Source organism: Oculina patagonica, chromosome 1, assembly GCF_052425735.1.
Source record: "Oculina patagonica isolate OP01 chromosome 1, crgOcupat, whole genome shotgun sequence".
Taxonomy (NCBI): domain Eukaryota; kingdom Metazoa; phylum Cnidaria; class Anthozoa; order Scleractinia; family Oculinidae; genus Oculina; species Oculina patagonica.
The window spans coordinates 19,692,831-19,712,431 of record NC_135758.1 but is presented as its reverse complement, the minus strand read 5'-3'; the positions used below and the strand labels follow the sequence as shown (position 1 = coordinate 19,712,431).

Sequence of the window (19,601 nt, the reverse complement as noted above, 5' to 3'; positions counted from 1 at the left end):
GATCTGAGGAAGTAATTACCTTGTAGATAATTCACACAAACAACAATCAATCGAGTCACACTAATCAAAAGCTGTAAAGGATTGTAATGTGATCTTTAAAGGAATTCCTTTCCTTTTGTGAGCTGGAAGACCGTCTTCAAGGCTGCCAATGTCGCTGGGCTACTGCCAAGTTAATCAAAGTCATCCGAAGAGAAACACCCTTCAGCGAAGAAGAACAGTCCGATCCACTCTGTTTCCAATCTGTTGCTATACCCATATTAAAAGCAAAACACCGTAAACAGTAGCGCCACAAAGAACGACGCCAATTCAAGTGTTACGCGCTAGCTAGGTCATGGATTTAATTACGCAAACGCGGTTGAACTTAAAAAACCTCCCTGAGATTTACGACCACGATAAAACTAAGCTATAGACATTCTGTCTAGAGAAGCTATTCGCTTTTAGATTGTGGACCAGAACAAAACGATCACAAAAGCTGTCATGAAAACGCGACACCGAAATCGCTTTTTTCTTTTCCGATACAGACACCGATAACAATCGAATACTTCAAACAACTGTTTCGCATTTTGTCAAAAGTTATTTGTTGAAGACCCTCATCCTACAATTGATCATTTTGTTCACAGCAGGTAGAGCTTAGTGAAGAAATTTCAGATAGCTGATACATCATTCTCTTTGAGCCGAAGAGCAAAGTTGCAAGATTCTTTTTAATTTCGACCTCTTTTTGGTACGAAACGCTGCGGGAATTTCTTTCAACATCTGAACATCTCAAACGGTATGCCACTCAGGGTTGTAGGTCAGTAAAAGAAAAAATGTTTCATTTCCCCAAAAATTAAACGTTAATTACAAAGGTTTGTTTACATAACCTTTCTTCCAAAAATTCGTTTTCAAAAATTCTGAAAATCTCTGGGACAACGGTATGCCACACGGGGTTGCATGTCGTCAGTTAATGAAAAAATGTTTCTTTTCCTTGACAATTAAACTTTAATTACTATAAAAGTTTGTTTATATAACCTTTTCACAAAAATTCTCCGGGTGTAGGTCAGTTAATGAAAAAATTGTTTCTTTTCCTTGACAAATAAACGTTTATTACCATAAAGGTTTGTTTATATAACCTTTTCTCAAAATTCTCTTTCAAAAAATTCCGAAAACTAAATGTTTATCAGCAAGGTTTGTTTATATAACTTTTTTTAAAAAAAGGTCTTTTGTTTGTCAGTCAGGGTTCAAGGTTAGTTTATTGCAAAATGAATTGGTTTTGTTTGTTGTTCTTCTCGACGAGACGGAATGAGCTAACTGAAGTTTGTTTATATAACGTTTTTCTGTTTTTTTTTTTAATGTTTGTGCTACAGCGTCAAAGAGCCTCAAAAGTTAAAAATATATAGAAATTAATTAGAGCTGGAAAATGTTACAAGTTACTCTTTTGAGTCCACCTGCTCAGTTTAAAGAGGAGTCAAGAATGGTCCCTCAAAATGTCGCAGTGCTCGCAATGCTCGCAAAATCTTAGTGGGTGCTCGTTTGCTCGTGCTCGCACATTTTTACAAGTGCTCGCATGCTTGGTTTTTAGTAGAGGTAGGTTTTTGAAAAGTGCTCGTTGCTCGCAAGGCTAATTTTTGTCAATGCTCGTGCTCGCAAAGAAAAACGCTGTGCTCGCATGCTCGCAAATGCTCGCAAAGACCATTTGATACCCCTTTAAAGGTCTACAGCTGTGGAGGGGGGCAGGGGAAGGAAAAAGGGGTAGGCCAGAGAGGGAGCCAGGGGGCGAGAGTAGGGGTGGGGGACCGACCAAAAAACCCGACAATAACAACAACTGCCAGAGCCATAGAGGAAGAAACGTGCACTGGGAAGGAACAACTGTGCAATGCTACACAATAACACAGAGATAGTGCCAGGAGCTGTCAAGGAAGCGGGTGGGAACCAGAGATAAAATGTACAGGAAGCGAGAGGGAAAAGATCAATAACTAATGCAAAGCTAATAAAACGAGTATTATTATATTATTATTATTTATTTTTTGTGATATCTCGGCTTGACAGATAAGCCTTCTTCAGGTCTAGATGTTATTGAATTATAGAATAAAACTTTTATATTAAAAAAGGAGTATTGCGGGCAAATACACAATACGAAGGAGTGGTGGGAAATGACGTACATCGTGACAAAGATATAGAGGATATTACATGGTTGCGCAGAGATATGAAATTTATCTTCGAGTGTTCAAATCGATATCTCACGAGTGAGCGCAGCGAACGAGTGGGATATCGATTTTGAACACGAGAAGATAAATTTCATATCTCCAAGCAACCATGTAATATTCTGTTTATTATATAAACCTACTAATTACGATGTTTTTGACGATTTTCCGAAGATTGCCGACCATTTTCCGAAGATTTCCGAAGATTTGCAAAATGTCGTCCGAAGGTCGTACGAATGTTTCCGAACATTTTCCGAACTTTTCCGAAAATTTCCGAAGATTGCCGAAGATTGCCGAGAAAGATCCGAAGATGTTTCGACTTAATATCGATTTACTTTGGCACTTCAATTCAGCATTGAAACAGGGCAAACTTGTCAGAAAATGTTTCGAAATCGATATCTTCACATGTGAAAATAACATGTTATTTTCACGTGTGAAGATATGATTTTTTCGCGCGAAAGATTTCCTGGTATTTCATTGATGTTTATATAATAAAAAAAAATATAGAATTAGGGACACATATAGACTAAAATTACATTACGTTTGTCCATGGGATCATGCCATAAGGTTCAAGGGTTCGGGCTTTATCTACAGTCATGCGCGTCAGTAGAATTACGGTAGCATGTCAGGGAATAAGTATATTTTGGAAAACAGCACGTTGTGGGTTTTAGTTTTGTCAACTGAACGTCGATGATAAGATTTTTATCAGCTATGTCACGAGCGTGAAACAATCGAAAAAACCCCCAAGGTCTTCAAGAGGGGACTCTGGAGTGATATCGTTCGATATCTCGTGATTTTCAAAGTTTGCACGTTCAGGTTTCGTCCAAAATAAATTGTTAAATTGAATCGTTGTGAATATAGAAACAGAGACAACTTTTCCCGGTTTGCACGTGAAATGGGTTTACTACAAGTAAACCCATAAGTTTAAGTTTGGAAAATTATTGAATGATAAACATAACATTACTCTGACTTTTGGCCTCGTTTAATTTGGAAAATAACCATTGCTATATCTAAACTCGAAGTGCAATTGACGTGTGAATTTGTATTAAAGCTACTCTCGTTTTACAGTGTCATAAAGTACACCGAATAGAGCAATTCAAAATATATTTAAAGATAAAGTTCGTGCTTTTTAAGAATAATCCATCCCAAATCATGCCCCCGCATCAGTTATTTTTGTGTTGTTATCTTTTCTGTCCTTTTTACGTCAGTTATCTTAATACGCCCACATATTAATAGGCCTCTCCCCACTAAAGTCGCCCAGCGAGCAGAACCTCACTTTAACTTCCCACAACAGGAAGAAGAGAAGATTTAAAGAGAAGGGCAATGCTTGTATAGGTGGTGATAATTATTTGGTTAATTGCCAAATTTTGACCACGTACTCACACAGTTGGTACGGTGATTCTAACAAAGCCATGCTGTTAAACTGCAGAGTTCTCTAACTTCGAGCCCACACAAGCATAAATTAACTGTCATACTGGCTTTTTATTAAGCAGAGTACCGACTTAACAAAAATACGATCAGCAAGCGGCCTTTCATTCGGTCAGCGAAATTAAGACAAAACTTCCAGTTGATCGAAGTAGTTGTACTTCTTGTGAAAATTTAATGAGGCCAAAACTGGAGAGGGAGCGACGGCTGTGGCCTTTTTGTGACCGCGTCAAACTGTAGAAGTAGCAGTCCGAATTTGAGCCCTGGCCAGGGCCGTTCTACTGTGTTTTTGAACAGTTCACCCAGGAATAGGAACTGTTAGAAAAACTAATAAAGTACTGAGGGGTTACACGCGATGGACTAGCAACTGTCCAGGCGGGAGTAGCAATCATTCCTATTCGATATATTCGCTTCATGATAAAGAAATCGAGACAGTGATCTTTCAATTCCGATCGATTGGGACAGAATCTGCTTTGTTCCTTTCGTGAGGTCTTGTCATCGAGTAAGTGCCCGTTAAAACTTGAGCTAATTATGCACGTGGAGAGGTTGCCCAGAAACGTAATCTCAGCATCATCTTGGGTGTTGCGATGACATCATCCGATAGTTACTTTCCATATTTGGAACAATATAAATCACGTCGTCGGTCGCAAAAACTACAAAGCGAACGATATTAAAGAAGTCGGCGGATAGGAACTAAACAAAGATCTTGCAGACCAACAAGAAACAAGGTGAGTGTTCTATAAACTGTTACACTGCTCTTTAAAATACGTTCCACAGCAAAAACGGCAGTTCAAACAACACCCATCTTGAAAACCTTCACTTATCGCAAAAGAGCTTAATTCAAAGTTTCCTGTCTGTTTGGAATTCGGGGCTTTCAGGATGGAAATGCTAGTTAAACTGACCGCCTAGGTCGCTCTTCTTCGACGCTAGACTTTCTTCAGAAGGTGTGGCAGTGATGTTCATCAAAGAGAAATTTCGATTACAATCAAATACATCTTTTATTCCGGCGTGCGTGGTTGACCTGGAGTTTTACATCATAAGAAAGTGAAGCTAAGGGGTTTGACGAAATGAAACATATGCAGTCAACATTCCAAATTCCAATTTGAAAACCAGCTAGAGATGATGTGGCTTACTCTCTACTGAAATATAGAAAATCTTATTTGGTTTTAGTCTTCCCTCGGATAATGACGGATTGAGATCCGTCATTTCTGTTGCTTGCGTATAAGCCAAAACAAATATAAATTGGCTGTCATTCTCTTGTTTATTAATACAGTGGAATCTCGATTTCTTGTGCCTTCGATTTTTAGAACCACCCGATAACTCGAACCAAGTACGGTTGAATCGCGATTTATCGAACCTCCCAGGCAAACGAAAATTGATTTAAGATATCGGGAGTCCGAGAAATCGGGGATAAAATTGCGGTGTTCAACTGAGTGAAGCAAATACAAGGGAAGCGCCTTCTGGTTCGAGGCATCCGGAAGGTTCGAAAAATCGATGGGTCCGAAAATTCGGCATTTCACTGTATGTTGCCACTGTTATGAATTCTGCCAGAGACACTACATGAGTATAAATTCGGAAATTTATTACACACGCTATTAAAGGCGCAACCACGTTGATCGGATAATTGCTTCACCATACGCCAAAATAGCAAATGTCCAAATTAATTAAAACGAATAGTTATATTGTCGACAAAAACGTCTGGTTTGAAGGCGATACTTCTGTCAACATTTAAAAAAATGTGTCTTTTTCTTGGCGACGAGAGTTTTTGATTTTGGTTAAAAGCAAGAAGAATTGGGATACTTCAGCTGTTATGTGCTAGGTTATACGAACAAGCGGATACCTAAAGCATAGAGATAAAAGGTTTTGTTCGTGCAGAACCGATTTCACATAAGGATTCACCGACACTTCATTTAATACTTTTCATTTCTCTTGAATTAATCATTGTAGGAGTCAGGTCACGCTTTCATTTACTGCCGCTTAAACGTCTGCTTTCAAGTGACAGGCAAACATAATAAGTAATGATAAATTAACTCTTTTACAAACAGACGTGGTCAAATATGAATGATTCAAGAACTTTCATAACGCTAAATTCACTCAAGTTCACTTGAAACTTGTAGAGCTGACGTTTTCTGTGCCGCTAGGAAACGTAACAGTAAACCGATAAGCGTACACAGAGATAACAGAGTAATTAAAGCACAGCAATTTCTCGTGTTATCGGAGTTTACTGTAGACAAAATATGAACAGGCTCCAGACATCGATACTCGTGTTAAGTTACCAATCGATTTTTAAGGGTTAAGTAAACATTTGCTCACTAAAGACTTCCCTTTATGCTGTTACGTTAACAAAGAGTTTCCATCTGTTGTGAAAAGGTGGCCGTTATGTGTACTTTTCCAATTAACGTTGTGATGAAGTGCGGGTCATCTTGCGGACTAAGAGGAATGCTGATGTAAAAAGGAGCAAAACTCCCTTAATTAATTCAGGGGGTTACATCCGTTCAATTGACTTATGCCGATTACGTGAATGACCAATACCACAGCTAGGCAGATTAACAAAACCCACATCCGTTTTATTGGATTGCTCTCTGGAGCATTATATCTTTCTTTATTCTGCTTTAACCTTGTAACCCCTGATGCAAATGCCGACAACAGCCCCCTCACGTCACACGATCTTAATCTATCCTTTTATATAACATGCTAAGACCAATGAAATTCAAGACGTGAACTACAAATTAAATGAAAAAAAGGAGAAAGAAAGAACGAAAGAAAACGAGATCTTGCCAGGTACGTAGCAGTTTGAAGAGTTGCAGACAAAGCCTAAAACAAATACAGGCTTTACGGATTTTAAGCACATGGCCTACTACAATTCCGGTGTAAGAGCTCCAGGGAGGAGCTTTGTTTATCACCCTGCTATGAAGCCACTGGCCATGGAGCATGTTCAGTCAAACTAATTTTCAAATTTTTCACTAATATTCAAGTAAAAAAACCGTTTGTGGACCTTAACATAAACAAAACAATTTTAACCATGTTTTACTAAACTGGCTAGCAACACGTTTTTATAAGCTTTAAACTAGGCATTATATGAGATGATTTTTAATGCATTTCACTGAACTTAGAGAATATAATTACAATTTTTCACTATGTTTTAATATTCAAGTAAATAAACCGTTTGTGGACCTTAACACAAACAAAACAATTTTAACCATGTTTTACTAAACTGGCTGGCATCACGTTTTTATAAGCTTTAAACGAACTTAGAGAATATAACGACATCAAGAACAGTTTCCAATTTTTCCAGTCCTGTTAACATGAACGTTAGATGAAAGTTAGATTTCGATCTTCATGTCACAAGCAAAAACCGTCGCGCTGTTAGGCGAATAAGATTTGGATCATCGAAGAAAGTTTTATGGTTTGGATTCATTATGTATTTAAGTTTTGAGACGAAGGATAAGGAATTTTGCAATTTTTCTAAATTCAAGAAATATTTTGTATTTTTTTGCCATGTTCGTGCCATCTGGCTCTACTTCTGATAAGAGCACCACTAGGTCTATACTCAGCGCAATCTTGTTCAGTCAATTCTGATCTAAGTCGATATAGTTCTGCGATTTCTTCTGATTCTTCTTTCGATCTGTTGGTTTCTAAGATTTGCATTAAACGTTGAATTCGACTCGCCGCGAAAGCTCCTTTTCAATATTTCTGCGCTCTCTGTTTTTACTCTGTAGATTACGTAACGCAGAAGCGTCTTATTTTTATTTTTATCATGTCCCAAGCCAGACCTTTGTCCGGTAGATAATTTTACTAGTCTTTGAACTGAGAAATCTTATCAATGAAGCTGTTATCTTTGAAAGAGAATTGTTAATTTTACAGAAACCCGGACCTCTCGGAACACAGTCTTGGGACTGGAGTGTTAGGGTTAGAGCAGAGTGCGCTTTTGGTGTTCGTGTCTAATACAAAAAGTTTAAGATCTTCAGAAATCATCCAACAGTCAAATCTGCATTGTACTTTAAGCACTTTGTCGCACCATGTGAATTGTCGTTGATTAGGATGTTGGCACCTCCAAACATACAGGAAGCTCAAAGAAGTGCATTTCTACTTACACTTATTACATTATTTCTCCTATTCACGTCAGAACCGGCAATTTTATCGCAAGGTTTTGCACGCAATTGAAATCGCCACCGACAATCATTCTTTGACCTGATTCATGAGCGATGTTTATAAGAATATTTAGAAATTCGAATAAAAATCTTTTTGATCTGATTGGTCTGATTGTAGATGTTGCACAGCTAAATAGCAGTATCGTGAACAGTTTAATACCGTTGCCGTTATCTGCAGTGATGTCATTTACAAGACTTACAAGAATGGGTAATTTGGGGTTGAATAGAATCATTACCCCTCTAAAATGATAAGTGCCGTGACTGTGATAAACATCACCTCCCCATTCTAACTTCCAAACAGTTTCAATTCTTTCCGTGGAGTTAGTTTCTTGCAGAAAAATTATGCCGAATTTTTAGTATGTAGCCACCAAGTTAGTAAACCCAGGTAGGCAACGTTTTATGGATCTTTATGCACAAACCAATTTAAAGGTGCGATTTCACCGAAATTTGGTGCAATTTGAAAATCCCATGAAGGTGTTGGTATCAACTGGAAATCCACTCATAGTGGCCTGGCCTTGCTTAAAGTCCTGAAAATTGTTAAAACGTGGTTTGGGTACAGACTGGTAGGAAAGAAGTGGCCTAAAACTTGAAAACGTCGGGCCTATACGTTCTCAAGTTTGACAGTTTTACCTGGATGAAAATTTCTTAAAAACCATTGATTGCGGTTAATTTACACCTTGGAGAATGATTTTATGCCTTTCTTTTGTTGTTCGAAGGCCATTTTGCTCAACAGTGAGTGCATCCTCGGAATTCTAGAATATTTCACACGAAAACTTAGAAGATTTCATGAGACACTGTCCCTTTAAACTATATTTTAATTTATAACAAGTTTGCCGCCGGCTTTGCAAGGGTCATTATAATATGGCATTTAAATGTTTTCTTTAAAATGCATTTCTGTTAAAGCTGTGTAAATAATACGTTGATGGGATGTATGAAGCAGGCAATGTACACTAAACATTACCTTTGTCGTATGGCCGATCGACAATGAGGGTTACATAAGCCGTAACCACCTTTTAAACACTTCGATTATCACCGATTCAGCGCCTTGCACTTGTGAATAACACTACAGAATGAAAGGCAAGCTTTGATCGTTTTGTAAGTATATGGAGTCCTTAATTTTCTGTCATTAACGGGAAAGCAGATGGCATCATTTTTAACCCGACAAAAAAACCCAGGCGTTTCGGACAGCATATGATCAGTTTACGTAAAGGAATATCAAAGAATACTCCGTGAAAACATTACTTTACAACGAACGGTTTCGGCAAGATGTCAGTTAGTGATACACGATGTCATTCATTATTGAGAGTAATAACAAATTCTCGATCTTTCAGAAATTTCAGAAAAAAGGGTGAACTGTACATGTAACTTTATAAACCATTTGACACTTTTCCGTCCGCTCAAGCAAGAGGCAGATGAAAAGTTGTGGATACATGAAATCTTTGGTCACATAATTTATTATTGCCATTCAGTTATCAACAATCAAGTAAAATATCTGGCCGAAAATGAAATGCAAAAACTATTACTCAGGGTTATATTTATTCATCAAGATCACAGCAGCACTTTGTGATTTGCCCAAGGGCAATGATTTTTTTTGCCTTAGCTACAACTTCGTCAGAATATCATTACAAATGCATGATATTCTTTCATTATGCAAAATTATTGGGAGATAATTATAAAATATGGAACTGTAATAATAGTATATAAAAATTAATAACTGTGGCTTTTCCGACTCAGTGGCTCATACCTACAACGAGATGCCACAATTAAAATCTATTTTGGAGAGACTTTCAATCGGTCATGCCTAAAGTCTAAAATTCCAGTCATAACTCCAATATTATCAGTACCTATTAGAAACCCGTTATCCATTGCTGTTCATCAAGTATAAGGTATTACCAAAGTACAAAGAAAACGGCTCGCACTTTAACTTAAGCTTCTCGCTTAAGCAAAAGGAGGATTACGAAGTCTGCCCACCAACCTCCATTAAATTGGTGTTTCTTCTTTTATCGCCTGTTCTTTGTTACCGGGCTGCATAAAGGACAGCGACCAGACCAGACGGCTAGGTCCTGTTTTTGCCATTTTGTTATCGAAGACTGTTTCTTTTGCCTTTTCAGTTTTTTTATGGGAACACAAGACGTAAAAAACTAGAATTTATTACTTATTTTCTTAATAATGTAGCGTTGCTGGTGTAAAACGAGTTATTACTTAACTCATATATTGATGTTTTTTAAAATGAGAATAATACGGGTTTTAACCTTTTGAGCTCAGTTTACACTGATTAAAAGTAAGATTCTCTAACGAATCAGAGAAAACGCGTTTTACTCTCGACCAATCAGGTGAAAACCAATCGATCATAGTTTGCCTTGCGCGAGGTTTTCGTCCGGTGGGTACATTCGTATACGAATGGCGAAGTTCGTACTTAACCTGGTTGTTTGTTATTGGTTTCCCCATGTCTAGCTTGATATCGGTCATTAATGCTGCTAAAAGGTACGTATTTCCAGAAGGGACTTTCTCTTTTGTGTGGCAATAATGCCTCGTTTTGCTTTGTTATGAAACGACTTGCTAATATCAGTCGTGTTTAGTACACGTTTTACCACAATGTTTGAAGTGTTTGATCACGCAGCTACATTTTAAGTCCTCATTAAATAAGTTGCGGTAAAATAATATGTCATCGGAGATCAAATTGACTCTTAAACCAGATTCAGTATAGTTCAGCAATCATTCGTAAAAAAACATTTTAAACGACAAGCCACAAGTAAGGATCATGTTTACCACGTCGGGTATTTTGGACATTTGTTTATCAAATATCTTCACCATAAGGCAATACAAGGACAAAATAACTATAAAATATAAATACATAATAATCAACACTTATAGGACCTATTAGTAAAACATCAATGCGACGACCAATAATCTTCTGGTTGTGTCTAAACAGATACAGTTGATAACATCGTAAAATAAGGTGCCTTCGGAAATGAAGCGATATTTTAAATGTTTTCAAACAGTTACTCGTTTACAATGTTAAAAGGTTGCTCGACACACCTGTTCGTGCCTAGAGCAGACGACATGAACAAAAGTAAGGTTTATGGTCTGATCGACATTTAATCAAATTTTAAGATGTTTGATGATTTGCACCAATAGAGTTCGAGCTGAATTGTCGTACGTTAATAGCAGGTTGTCCCTTGTTTTGTAATTATTTGCATTAACCAAGGCAACGACGTCGACTGTCGGCAAACTCACAATCCGATTAGTTTTGTACACTGAACACTTCCCACACAATTCAGTAAAAAAATTGTCTTCCCACGCAAAACAAAATTTCATAGAAAGATGCTTTCTCCCTACTTTTTACATTGGTATAATGTTTTCGTCTTAATGAATCATGATTTCCAACTATCAGTCGATAAAAATTTAACGACTGGCTGGCAGTCCTACTGTTAAATGTGAATGAAACTGAGTTGCAGCTAGCAAAACACAAGAGATCAGCAACACATGCTGTGTGCATCGACGACGAATTCACTACAAACTGCGTCACGGGATAACCATGCTTACAACGCGCGTGTCATTTGCCCAGCGCCTTATAAAGGAAACCCACTATGGAAGTGGAAGACTACATCGTGAAAGCGGAATTGAGAAATCCTGATTAAAATTTAAAACATCAGACATTTTATGTGTGGACCTCTCGACTATACAGTTCTCTTATATCTTCATCTGATTAGTCTAAAAAAATAATAACTACTCGATAAAACTGTAGCTTTGAAAAGCAGGTGGATACTTAAAAAGCCCCTACAAAACTCGAGAAAGGCTTAACGGGAAAAATAGAAAATGCTCTCAATTTTCCTACTCCTACAGTACTTATATGAATCGGTATCTAAATTGTCGTAAAAGTGACAATATAATAAACAATTACTCCAAGTCAGGCACGCTGCAGATGAGAAGAAAAATGGATTTTTGAATGGAAAGTTGTGCAACATACATGGTGGGCAGGCTTTTTATTTGTCCATATATAACATTGCGCCGAAAGCTAAAATGGATTAACTGAATAAATTGTAGTAGTAGCACGCAAGCAGCTGCAATGTTTTCGCTCAAAGGCAAGGTAATTAGATAGCTTAATTTCTTATTCTAAATGTGCTTTTTACAGAAAATTGGAATAAGCTAAAGACATATTTAGTCCAAAACAACCTCTATACTTTTCTCGTAGCCTAAGGGTACACCATCTACTGCGTTGGCTGAATATATAATGGAACAACCACCCTTTTTGGCAGTGTTCTTTTAACAAAGAATGAACTTCACCTTGCTGGTTCTCGTGGGGCTTTCTGTTTCTAAAGCAACTAAATTATCACAAGATGAAATAACGCCAACATTAAAAAAAATTCGAAATAATAGCCTAAAAATTGTGTACGTGCTGACATCATGGCTTACTTAAAAATAAAGACTTGAATAATGGGAGACTTTCGATCAAAAGCAGCCTAAAATTCCTTTTTTCAAACTAAACGCCAACTCAGATTTTAAACACATTTAAAATAGCTTAAGGGGCCTTTTACAGAGGAAGCTTAAGTTAGCTCAATTACGTTTGAACTGATTGTAAAGCTTTCGTCATACAATTCGCTTCCTTTGCCATATTCTTTTAACAGCGAATGAGCTTCACCTTGTAGAATCTTGTGTTGTGGGCTTAACGTCTGTTTCCGAGTCAGCTTAACAAGATAGACGAATCACAAGTGGTGATAATAAGGGCATAGTCAAATTCGTCCAAATATATTTCCAATTATCATATGAAATGCAAGGAACCAAATTGTATTTAAGAAGAATTTGTGTATGGGCCGATTAACATGACCCATCTACGACTTTCTCGCACGCGAGAAGCTTACGACAGTCCTACGCAATTCGTGTTGTAGTCATGGCGTTAGCGTGTCACATGCGATAATCGCAGGCAAAACCGTTCCGTTTAATACGCTCCTTTCATTGGCACCAGGGCTTAAATAAAGACTTGATAGTGGGACGCTTTTATCTCTCGCTTTCAAAACTTATTTTCTTCATGCATAGTAAATTCAAATCAAATTAACACTTTTAACAAGAAACTAGACAAAACCAAGTAATCAAATCATGATGTTTACAGTTTGAACTGGCCTTATACAAATACTGCAATATATTCAGTTGAATAATTGACAGATTAAAGTTATTTTTGGTGCACTCAGTCGTGGGTATCAATTAGGCTATCAGTTATCGACATGTTTTTGGCAAATCCCATTTAAACTTTTAATTCCGAAGCCAAAAAGACCAGTAAAGACAAAACAAGGGAAATTTAAGGAAATATATATCCTGCAATTTGTCACAAATATTACTTTTAAGATGAAGTTTCTGCTAATACTGAAAACAGTGTTAACTGGATTTGGGTTTTCCACGACAAACATTTACCTTCAAGTTGTTCGACGAGGTTTTGTTTTGTTCAAGTCGTAAATTCCTAATCTAGAGTATTATGAACGAATTCATCATGATTCAAACTTAAGTAAATATTCAATTTTTTAAATGGTAAAATCTTTCAATTTGTATTATTCCTTATTTATGTATCCATGCCATTTGCCTGGAATCTGCCATACTGGATTAATTCATTTCGTGAGAAAAGTCGCCGTAAAAATTATTATGGATTCTTTATTAACGAAAAAGATTTAACACAGAAAATGAGAATTCCCGGGATATTACCATTACGGAGTAATTAGACTTATCATTTTCCAATTTCCATATCCCTAGTAATTTTCTGAAAACATAGCTACATTTTTTTTTCTCGAATGCTCTTTAAGCCACTTTTAATCCTTTTACATATCATTCATCTGTAATGTTTTCTGACAGTCTGATGTCTCATTTTCTTTAGCCCCAAAGAAAGCTGCTTTGGATATTTTGAGAGCATAAACCAGTTTTTATATTTTAATTTCAAAGCCACCGATATTTGCATGTGGTTTATCTGTTGCGTGTTTTAATAAATAATCATTGTAAACAAAATATTAAGAGATTTCAAGGAATAATTATCATAGATTCAAACAATGAAAAATAATACAATATCTGTAGGAGTATAAAAAGAAATTACGCAAGTTGCATAGATTCCAAAATTTCTGCTCGAATTTTGGTTTGCATAAAGTAAATATATACTAACAAATTCCGATTTCGTTTAAAGGATTTTTCTCAAAATATGGGAAAACTGTTTTCAAATCCTCTCCCTTAACTTAACGATGTTTACATCTAAAATACACAAAACACTAGCTTATGTGGTATTTTTTATTTTTAATATTTTGGCGAAGGAGAAAAAAATATTATCACGATCATTGATATTGGATCAAACTTTCTAATAACCATGTTTCAGGCATTGTACATGCTTTATGTCTGCTGCATTTTCTGAACATGAATACGTAGATCGATTAGTAGTAGAGTTCAGCTGACAGTTTTTATTTATTACAGGGTGGTTTTTAGCAAATGTGAAAAATAGCCCTAGTAACCAATTATTAGCATTTTCGCATGTTCCACTTGTCGTTTAATCGCCTAGCAAACATACAGGCAATCGCACATATGTAACGATCGAATGGAGTATCATGTTTCTTTGTGAAGATGACTCTTCTTTAGGTCAAGATTGTGATCTTTACTCAATGACTCTTCAACCTGTTGACGGGCTGAAATCGCGCAGTGCATTTCTCGTTTTTCCCGGGAATAATTGATTAAAGAAATTGAATAAGCCGAAGAGCGGGAAGGACTGAGTGTTCAGAACAGTTCGGGATAATTCCAGCCAGAAGGTTAGTATATCTGCGATTTAGCCTGGTGTTTAGTGTTTGTTACAATTTTCCAACCGGAATGAGCTTCACGTTTATTTAACAGCTTTCGGCATCACGTTTCTTTTGGCGCTTAAAAAACAATAACAAAATCCGCTCGACGTTTCGTAAAATCTCAAAAATTAATGGAAATTTCAGTCACATAGAAGGTTCGAGAAGGCCTTTCACCAGTTCAATTGAGCAAACGGCTTAGAATCCTCAAGTTTGTATGTGGTGTCAGTACAAAGGGATGCGGATGAACAGCATGTTGCAACAAAAGGTGAACATTCGTTAAACTAATAGAATGGAGAGCGAAAATTTTATGCCAGCGGGACAACCAACCTACGACAAAAACGTGATATCACTTAAGCCATTACCTATCAGTTTTGTATTTTAGGTTAGTACTGGCGTTTTTTTGTGCCAAACGAAGGATAAAAGTTCTGATATCGGTTTCCACTAAATTTGTTATCAGGAATTGGACGCAATTAAATTAGCACTTTATGGAAAAGTGAGAATATTTATTTTAATTTAGCATAATCCGACTTCGCTGTTTCAATGAAAACAAGTTTATTTTTTCTTTCAAAATTTATCTAATTATTTGAGGGATGTTACTATACAAGAACAGATATCTTTTTTGCTCGTTTTTAGCTCCTTCGGCTCAACTAAACTAATTAAAACTTGGCTTCGCGTAAAAAGCGCTTGTTAGCCAAGTGTTTAATCAGTTATCCGCTAATGCGTCGGATGAATATCCATGCCATGAGCTGCGATTTAACAAGTGCAAGATGTGGATTGAAGGCGCAAAAACACTGGCAGAAGACATATCATATACAGGAGAGATTTTGACCCTCTAAAATGGTAGATGAAGATGTTTCAAACATTTTTTTTCTGTGAAGTATTTGTTTGTTTTACAACACCTGACTGTTGCAAGGGATCTCAGCCGAGTCAGGATCATTTTCAGCCATGTCTCTGCAGGAAGGGTAAACTGAAACAACAATACAAAATTAAATTTTAATTACTTTTCTGTGGTTCCTTCTGATCATATGCCAGCTTGTTTGTGAGAGCAGAATATAGATTTTGTCAGCTGCTTGTCAGATTTATTAGCAACTTTGCTATGGCTTAGCTTTGTTGACTGCCTTTAGCTTGTAAACAAGGGATGGGCCATGGTGTAATTTGTCAATCATGTAAGAAAAAACTCACAGACAGCATTCGATTCCCCCTCGAAAGACTTAACTCAGAAGCTTTCGTGAGAATATTTAATTACTTTTGTTTTGTTTTATTTTGCGTTGTTTTTAATCCATTTCTCAGTTAAAATTCAAAACAAATGGTTTATGTTCTTTATTAAACCTGAAGTTTCTAGTTCCCATATTCCTCAAGCTTTCGATATATCAAATATGCGTAACACACAAAAAACAAATTGTGTCTGCCTTCTGGCCGATTCACTAGTTCGGCCGATTCACGGAATGACCAAGACGAAAAGTACCAAACGGAAAATATGAAATTAAATATAAAAATCCACAATAATTAGCACTGAGCGGTATACCATAAAGGCTTTAGGATTAACAAGTATCATTTAGTTGCTAGAGTTTATGTTCTTCATGACAGGCGGTTTGTGTGGCTGTCGGCAAATTAGCCTTGGCTTGTATACTAGATTTTGCCAATTGTCGAAATTTTCAAGAATGTTCAAAATAATTTTATAATAGAACAAAATTAAAATTAAAACTGTTTGGCATATCGATTATGCTTGAACGACCGGTGACGCCAGTTACCTTATAACACTATTAGACATTTTCTAATTTCAATAAAATCTAATTGTCTCTTCGGGTCTCTTTGCAGGCCCGTTTACACGAAGGATTTTTGCGGCAATGGCAGTAGTGATTTAAAAGCGCCCATGTGAATTACTGACAATTCAGTTGTCAGAAGTTGTCAGAAGTTTTACGGGCGATTTAACCGTCCCTTAAATCGCTACCAAAATTACTGGAACAATAGTCTGTCTCAACGGGTCTTCAGTAGAGATCATTGATGTACAATTGTACAATGTACAATGTTCTTTCTTATGTACATCATGGTCGCGTCATCAAATAAAATCGGCCTTGCGTTTCACAAGAATTGCTTCATTAAATTAAAGGATCTCACAATGTACGCCTTCAAAAATACAGGGATTTTTTGTCAGCATAAGAACCTTATAATTCCTTTGATAGCAATCACGAACAATATTAACAATTGCTATGAACAAAAAGAAAAGTTTGATGGCATTTTGCCGTTAACCTTATAAAAGCTTTTAGGTTCCATTAAAGAAGGCTAAAACTGATAACACTTTCAAATCTCGCTTCAAAAGTAGCTGTGATACCTTTGCATGATTATGCTGGAACTTTCTTGAACGCTCGCTAAAGTTCCCGCAACCCATGTAAACAGCTCACAAACAGAAGCCGGTAACGCCATTGAAAACAAATTTTGCAAACAAAGACTGTTTTTGGCGGCTTTACAATTGACAAAAGAGCTATTTCACTGAGCTCCGGCTGCTTCTCGACCAATATTGCAACCGATATCAATACGAATATACACTTCAACCAGGCTTAACTCATGAATCCTTGTTTATTTGCAATTAATTCGGCGAATTAGGCTGCAGAATAGAGTAAACTGTATTCCACCACACTATATGGTTATAATTTACCGCGCTTTGTGGAATTAACTTGTATGTGTGAAAAGATTAGCTTATGTATAGACCACTTCAAAGAACAACTTCACTTAGACAAATGGAACACTGGTTACAGCTGATGAAATTTCCCGATTTTTGGTGTCTAAAATTAAACAAACTTTCGATCGTTTACTTAAATGTTTTGACATCTCGAGCCGAAGGTTGCACCTTTCGGTAACCCATTATCTAGCAGCGTTAATAACGGTGGTTTTAACTCATTTACACGCCTCCCTTTATGCCATGATTAATTAGAATTAAGCGAACCGTCACAAATTCAGTTCACTCCTTTCCGATTACCACACACATTTATAAATGCAATTTGTACTAAGGAGACTGCAAGAAGAATTTTTGGAAAAATACGAAGGGCAAGGTATCTTTATGGCATGATATAAGGTGTTTTTGTAGCGTAGTCTTAAAGAAATTCTTGTGATGTTCTTGTAATTAGCTCGTTGTCTAACATAAATGACCAACCACGCATGACATAGTGTCTGACGTAGCCTCGTATATAAATTTTGAACTCGCTTTTTTGCAGCCGTCGCTGAAAGGAAACTGACCGTGGCCGGAAGATGAAAATCGACTTTAGAAGAGTTTATTTGGGAGTGCTGATCATCCTACAGGTCTTTAAGGGTGGTTTCGCTCAAGGTAAACAAATCTTTTTGTTATGCCATTTCTTTCTCTAAACTACAGAGAATAGACAGTTTGTATTGTCCCTGTGTTTATGCTCTACGCATGTTTACGTATATTTTCCATTTAATCCGTTATAACTGAACGCTCAACTAAAACACTGAAACGAATCCTGATTCATGCGGAGACAGTGCTGAATAATGTATCAAAACAATTAAAGTTTATTTTATTTTCGAGCTGATTATCTAGTCTAAGTTATCTCAATCATGAATTCGACGGAAAGGAGAAAGTCAACAACAACTGTGACCAAGCTAACAAAGCAAGTCTGCCCGATAACTGCGGTGGAACCCGGGGAACTGTTACACCTGTGAAATTTCTTCGGTTAGGGGCCATGCCATTCGCGTGAATGGGATAAGAACAGCAGCAGAGCCTTAAAGATGTTATTTAAATATCTGAATAGCTTGACTTCTACTTAGTGTCCATTATGTTTTAAAAGGTCCCTGTTGGAGATTGTTTACACCGCTGGTTCAGTTTGTGGTATTTACACTTAATTTTGTATTATGCGCCGGCTCAGTGAGTCATGAGTTTAGTTATTGTCAAATGAAATTTTCTGCAAGAAGTTAAGAAAATAATTTTTTCTTGATCCTTTCCGTTTCCTGTTTGTTCGACAGCTTAGTTCGAAGTATGGCTTGGGAGAAGAACTATGTCATAGTGAACGTAGAATGGAAATGTGTCTTGGTATGATCTCGAGGCTTCTCGAGATTTACCAAGACATATTTGAGGAATGTGAAACCTACCAACTAGAAATTATATTTTGAACGTTTCCACTGAGAATGCGGAGGATACACACTGTACTAAAAAAATTCCAGCAATATTCCGAGACTACCATATTTTTTTGGCTACACTTGAAATTCACAACCATAATTATTCACCGCAAGGAGTAAACGACATATAATGTTCTCATTCAGTTGATTCATGAAGTGCAGGTGGCTTGTTAAGCATCCACTCAGTCTTCATTAAAGAAACCTAGCATCTTTTCTGAACTATTTTGAGTGGGAGCCGGAACATAGCCACTAGGCATCTATCCGTCTTCTTTTCGTTTAGGTGGTGATTTCAGTGAACCATGTTATGGCGGTGGATATTTCATGGCTACCTTTTTCGAATTCTTGACCCATGGTTGTTTAACTGGTCTACGCCCAGATGTAAACTAAACAAACTTGCTATTCAAGTTCTATTAACAATTCCTTCTTGTTAACAGCGGTAAACGACACGAAATCCTTCTCTGCAACCTGCGAAAAAGCTACCTTCGCTAGAGCGTGTTCCTTTTATGAACCGTTTACGAACTTTCAATTACATCTGTCAATTTCATTTCTTCAAATATTCATTCATTATTACTCAGAAATCGTCAGCTTCAGAATTTGCCATTATCATGTAGAATTCAAAGTTTATTCTGGCGTCTAACGAACTTATATGTTAAATAAAAGACTGGTATTTGTTTTGTAAGATTCGTAAGGACGAATTTGGTAGCCGGCTTTAAGAAATTTTAAGAGCACTTGGCTTCAAGAGGAGCAATTAACCTTGTCATTGTAACTGGATTAGTATAACTCGTTAATGGCAGGTTATAAATGTCAATGTTGTATACATGTTTATGTCGGCACCACATGTTTCTCTTGCTGGTATGTCTAGTGTACATTATCCCTAGCTAAAGAACGCACTCACAATAACAACTGTTTACTGA

At 36.8% G+C, this 19,601-nt stretch overlaps 2 protein-coding genes across 10 annotated transcripts in view; one reads left to right on the top strand and one right to left on the bottom strand.

Annotated features, from left to right (window-relative positions):
* The window catches only part of LOC144660484 (neuronal acetylcholine receptor subunit alpha-6-like), a 68,561-nt gene that overhangs the window by 20,277 nt on the left and 28,683 nt on the right, over nucleotides 1–19,601 (bottom strand). The window contains exon 1 of one of the 3 annotated variants that reach the window (XM_078521156.1): nucleotides 20–93. The exons of the other annotated variants lie outside the window; for them this stretch is intronic. The gene's annotated coding sequence lies outside the window, so the exon portion shown is untranslated. Of the gene's footprint in view, nucleotides 1–19; nucleotides 94–19,601 lie in introns of those variants that run through there. 3 annotated transcript variants of the gene reach the window in all.
* The window catches only part of LOC144660599 (neuronal acetylcholine receptor subunit alpha-10-like), a 36,510-nt gene that overhangs the window by 10,334 nt on the left and 6,575 nt on the right, over nucleotides 1–19,601 (top strand). For 2 of the 7 annotated variants that reach the window (XM_078521297.1, XM_078521291.1), the window contains exon 2: nucleotides 17,772–17,881. In XM_078521297.1, the coding sequence (XP_078377423.1) occupies nucleotides 17,806–17,881 (76 nt within the window). In that variant the 5' untranslated portion in view covers nucleotides 17,772–17,805. Of the gene's footprint in view, nucleotides 1–4,189; nucleotides 4,334–10,145; nucleotides 10,241–14,278; nucleotides 14,530–14,779; nucleotides 14,825–16,911; nucleotides 17,610–17,771; nucleotides 17,882–19,601 lie in introns of those variants that run through there. The other 5 variants (XM_078521267.1, XM_078521281.1, XM_078521274.1 and 2 more) reach the window with 5 other exon arrangements.